At 44.1% G+C, this 5294-nt stretch overlaps 1 protein-coding gene across 1 annotated transcript in view; it reads left to right on the forward strand.

Annotated features, from left to right (window-relative positions):
• The window catches only part of rasef (RAS and EF-hand domain containing), a gene marked incomplete at its 3' end in the record, with an annotated part of 13317 nt that overhangs the window by 6009 nt on the left and 2014 nt on the right, over positions 1-5294 (forward strand). The window contains exons 5-9 of the mRNA XM_079752725.1: positions 664-741; positions 2164-2279; positions 3229-3297; positions 3512-3582; positions 3823-3898. Coding sequence (XP_079608851.1) covers positions 664-741; positions 2164-2279; positions 3229-3297; positions 3512-3582; positions 3823-3898 — 410 coding nt within the window. The remainder of the gene's footprint in view (positions 1-663; positions 742-2163; positions 2280-3228; positions 3298-3511; positions 3583-3822; positions 3899-5294) is intronic.

Below are 5294 nucleotides of genomic sequence, written 5' to 3' on the forward strand. Positions count from 1 at the left end.
GTATGTATACATGAGAGTTTTTGTCTTTGGAATAGAACAGTGTACAACTGCTTGGCTGAATTGTATTAATCTTGAATTGCTTTTATAAAGTTTGTTACTTTATGCATCTTTGACCTTTTTGGAGGTGGACAATGTTGAATGGATGGGAAATTAGCTAGCTAAAGTTTTGGCTCCACATGAACAAACCATGAATAAATCACTGTTCCTTTGAACATTGTACTATTCACAACAGTGTGAATAGTCAACTCTTTGATGAACAACACAGGCTGCATTTACAAGGCGTCTGACCAGAGATAATTAAATCTTCTTGAAACAGAACATATTACGCATACATCACAAGTTGGCTAACTTAGCACTGCTAGTGTCTGTTTACCCATCAGTACATTAAATGATAGCCAATAAATCCTGATCGACAGGTTCGCATGTAAACATGCTCCTACTCATGTCCACAATGAGCTGTTAAAAAGCTGTTACAAAAAACACCGTCATGATAGCTGTCAATAACATTTGTTATGTAGTTCCTGTGCTCTACTGTTGTAACAAGATAACCCATATCAGTGATTTGTCTCATTCAGTGGGAATCATACCCAGAAATAGATCACTGAATCCATTAATAATTCAACACATCTCCCTGATGGTGCTAACAATTCTGTTCTCCACCAGATAGAAGAGAAGTTCAAGAACATCAGCAACAGGGATGAGAGCTTCTCCCTCAAGAAGAGGATCAACGAGCTCACGATAGTAAGTTTGAGTACAGAGACAGGACTTTATAACGGCGCCAGCCTTGTTTAAGGTCATGTCAGGTCAGGTTAATTTGCATAGATCGTTATCACAATAACAGACCATTTAAATGGCTTCAAATGCCAACTGTATAGGACATGCTGTGACCATGAGCTCTCAAAATGGAGAGTAAAGAACTCCCCATAATGCAGTCTGAGGGAGGAAGAAACGGGACACACAAGGATCCCTCCTTCCAGAGATACTAGAAGCAGAAAAAACATCGAAAACATTTCTGTAAAAAGTGTGTGAAGGCCTCTCTGAGGTTTCTTTAACTTTTGTATTTCATACACCAAATGTTGAGTCGAATGAGATATATTTAAAAATCTCTTCTTAAAACCTTTGAAAAAAAGGGAGTATTTTTTTCAAAAGTATTTTTATCAAAGCATGCATATCCACTACAACGAACACAAAAAAGTGCAACAAACACAAAATAGTTTCAGGATATTGAACTGGCCCTTCACACATCAGTGAAGATGTATGGAACTAGCCTTCATCTGCCTGCTTAACACAATATAACCTCCTTTTTCTTCCTCTCGGTTTCTTTCTTTCCCACACTCCTCCTACTCCTCCTCCTCCTCCTCCTCCTCCTCCTCCTCCCCTCCTCCTCCTTCCCCTCCTCTTCTATCTCCTCCTCCTCCTCCCCACCATCTCCTCCTTCCCCTCCTCCTCCCCACCCTCCCCTCCTCCTCCTTCCCCTCCCCACCCTCCCCTCCTCCTCCTTCCCCTCCCCACCCTCTCCTCCTCCTCCTCCTCCTTCCCCTCCTCCTCTATCTCCTCCTCCACCTCCTCCTCCTCCTCCTCCTCCTCACCCTCTCCTCCTCCTTCCCCTCCTCTTCTATTTCCTCCTCCTCCTCCCCACCCTCTCCCCCTCCTCCTTCCCCTCCTCTTCTATCTCCTCCTCCACCTCCTCCTCCTCCTCCTCCCCACCCTCTCCCCCTCCTCCTTCCCCTCCTCTTCTATCTCCTCCTCCTCCACCTTCTCCTCCTCCTCCCCCCACCCTCTCCCCCTTCCTTCCCCTCCTCTTCTATCTCCTCCTCCACCTCCTCCTCCTCCCCACCCTCTTCCCTACTCCTTCCCCTCCTCTTCTATCTCCTCCTCCACCTCCTCCCCACCCTCTCCCCCTCCTCCTCCTCCTCCACCTCCTCCTCCTCCTCCCCACCCTCTCCTCCTCCTCCTTCCCCTCCCCACCCTCTCCTCCTTCTCCTTCCCCTCCTCCTCTATCTCCTCCTCCTCCTCCTCCCCACCCTCTCCCCCTCCTCCTCCACCTCCTCCTCCTCCTCCTCCTCCTCCTCCTCCTCCTCCTCCTCCTCCTCCTCACCCTCTCCCCCTCCTCCTTCCTCTCCTCTTCTATCTCCTCCTCCTCCACCTCCTCCTCCTCCTCAGGAGAACCAGCGGTTGAAGCAGGACCTCATGAAGTCCCAAACCAACATCGCCTGTCTGCAGAGTGAGATGGACTCTCTGAAAACCGACCTGACGGATCAGAGCATGAACTCTGAACGGTGAGACCTCAGTCTGGCCTCCAACTGGATTTGGGTTTAAAGTTTGAATTGTTGAGTTAGGGGTGACATTGGGTTTATAAACACCGCTTTTCCCCCCACCGTTTTTTAGCTTGTTCATTTATTTATTTATAATTGCTTTCTGAATACTTCATGCTCTGTTGGTTAATTCGTGCTGAGATTATTAAAGAGGTAATTGTGATTTCTGTCCCTAACTCAGTGTTTGCCTGTGCAGTACTTTTCTCCGATGGATATCTTTTAATGCGGTCGTGACCGATAAGCAAATGACAGACAGACACTTTCAGGCAGAATGGAACAGAGGCAAAGGATAAACAGTGGGTGGGTGAGAGGGGAGGCCACGCCCCCCTAGACAGACTGACGGACAGACACCTCCCGAGACCCAGGGCTGTTTATGTTGCATGCAACAGGATATCCTGGTGTGACTTCACATGCTCAATGAGTGCCTCGGCAGCATTACCCCAGCAACCAGGCAACAATGAGGGAATCCAGACAGAGAAAATACAGTCTGAGGCTGCTTAGCTCAGAAGGGAGAGCAGTTGTCTTGTAACCAAAAGGTTGCTGGTTCGATTCCCAGGTCCTCCTAGCTGAGTGTCGATGTGTCCCTGAGCAAGACACTTAACCCTAACTGCTCCTGACGAGCTGGCTGTCGCCCTGTGTGGTTGACTCTGCCGTCGGTGTGTCAATGTGTGTATTAACCGATGTAAGTCGCTCTGGATAAAAGCGTCTGCTAAATTCCCTAATTGTAATATACGTTTGTGCTTGTGTTTCTTTTAGAGAGATACAATTTGTCCATTCATAAATTAACATACTGAACATTTTTCATACTATTTGTCTTCAACATCGGTGTGATAATTACTACTAATCAATGGCAGACATGTGTTTCTTCAAGCTGTGCTTTCATTTGACCAATTCCTGATTCTTAATGATTCAGAGACGAAGAGATGATGAAAGTGTTTTCTGATGAGAGGGACAGTCTGGAGAGACAGATAGAGGTGCTACAGTAAGTATGCAAATCACACTACAAACCCAGCCCCTGGGATATCCACGCACACATGCATGCACGCAACGCGAACACATACACACACACAGTTGTATGCAGTATAGTATACTGCATTAATGCAAATAATTGTTGGTTGGTGAACATATTTATATTTATATATACATATATATATTGTTGAATAAAACAAACGTATACTTTTTTTTAATGTATGAAGGTTGGCAAACAGGAAGCTTCATGACTCTAACGATGGTTTAAGGACATCACTGGAGAGGGGCAACAAGGCAAGTGCCCATGCACACACACACACACACACACACACACACACACACACACACACACACACACACACACACACACACACACACACACACACACACACACACACACACACACACACACACACACACACACACACACACACACAAACACAAACACACACCTTCTATGCATTAAAACACACACATATTGCTTTATCAACGTAAGAGCAAAAGTACATTCATGTCTGATGTTGTTTTCTGCAGACAGGAGGCAGTGTGACGGATTTCAAGAAAAACAGAAGCAAAAGCATCTGCTACTCGTCACCATACGCCTTAATCGACAGGTAAGATACAAACTAAATAGTATTTGACTTAATCCTTAATTGTAAGCATTCCCTTCCTGTCACATGGGAATTGTAAAAGATTTCGTTCAGTTAATGCTACTAATGTAAATTAGTTAACCAATAATGAATGGTCAATTAATGTACCATTTTTGCAAAAAGTCTTCACAGCATTAAGAGAAGTCATTATTGATTCCATATTCATTTTATAATTTTTGTAATTTTATTTGACTTCCTTCTACTTGTCTAGGCAGCTGAAACTGAAGTACATAAAAGCGAGATTCATAGAGTGGCCTCATGCACAATTTGATCCTTACCATCAATTTGACTCATATGACTCATGACTCATCATACTTTCTCTCTGTCTCACACATACACAGACACCCACCTGCACACAACCCGACCTACCCACCCACCGACACCCACCGACACCCACCGACACACACCCACCGACACACACACACACACACACACACACACACACACACACACACACACCATGTTAAAAGTTGAGTGTGACAACGGTACTATGTATGAACAAGGCTTGTTTAAATCCGTTCTTAAGCCTCTGCCTAGAAAAGTACTTGGACATACTTTTAAAAGTATGTCAGCCTCTGACGTACAAAGCCAATGCACAGATCTCTGATTTGTTTTGAGGGCTGGTCTCTTCCTCTGAGTCATTTCTCTCCTTGTAGCTAATGTATCTAGTTTGAACAGGTATATCCACTTGCATGGCATTTGCATGAATTTACAACATAATGATACCTGCAACTCAACAACTTTATTTGCACAAAGTGAGCGAGGTGACAGCACTTGAAAGTGGATTTAAAAAAATGTTTTGGAAGCAAGACAGATAAGTATTAAATAGGCGCCAACAGGAAATAGGTAACAATTTGTGTCCTGTTCTAGTGAGCACGACACCATAAAGCAAACACAGCAAAGCCAGTAGGTCAGACTAAACGTTCATTCACTATTTATAACATTACAAACAAATCTATTAATAGCCTATACAGACAAACTCTTTCAGCCAATCAGCCTAACAAAATATGTGACACCATCATGGTGCACTGTTCAATGGATTTACGGAATAAAGGAGAACAGGGAAAAATGTCTTCTAAACCGAGAAAGAAATTGCATGTTCTCGTTCAATATTTGTTTTTGAGTCTATTTCTGCATAACTGCACTCATGGCTGTGTTTACTCTGCCAAAGTTAAGGTTACCTCGTTGCAAGTCCGTTTTTTTCAAGCTGTGGCCTATATTTTACGTCATCAACTACGACACAGTCCCTGATTTGCCCGTTTACGTCATCAACTACAACAACAGTCTCTGATTGGTCCTGATTACATTGTCATTGTCTTTTAAATGGATCTCCGTACAAGACTGATCGGTGTTGTGAAAA

This window comes from Pollachius pollachius, assembly GCF_949987615.1.
Source record: "Pollachius pollachius genome assembly, chromosome: 1".
Taxonomy (NCBI): Eukaryota; Metazoa; Chordata; class Actinopteri; order Gadiformes; family Gadidae; genus Pollachius; species Pollachius pollachius.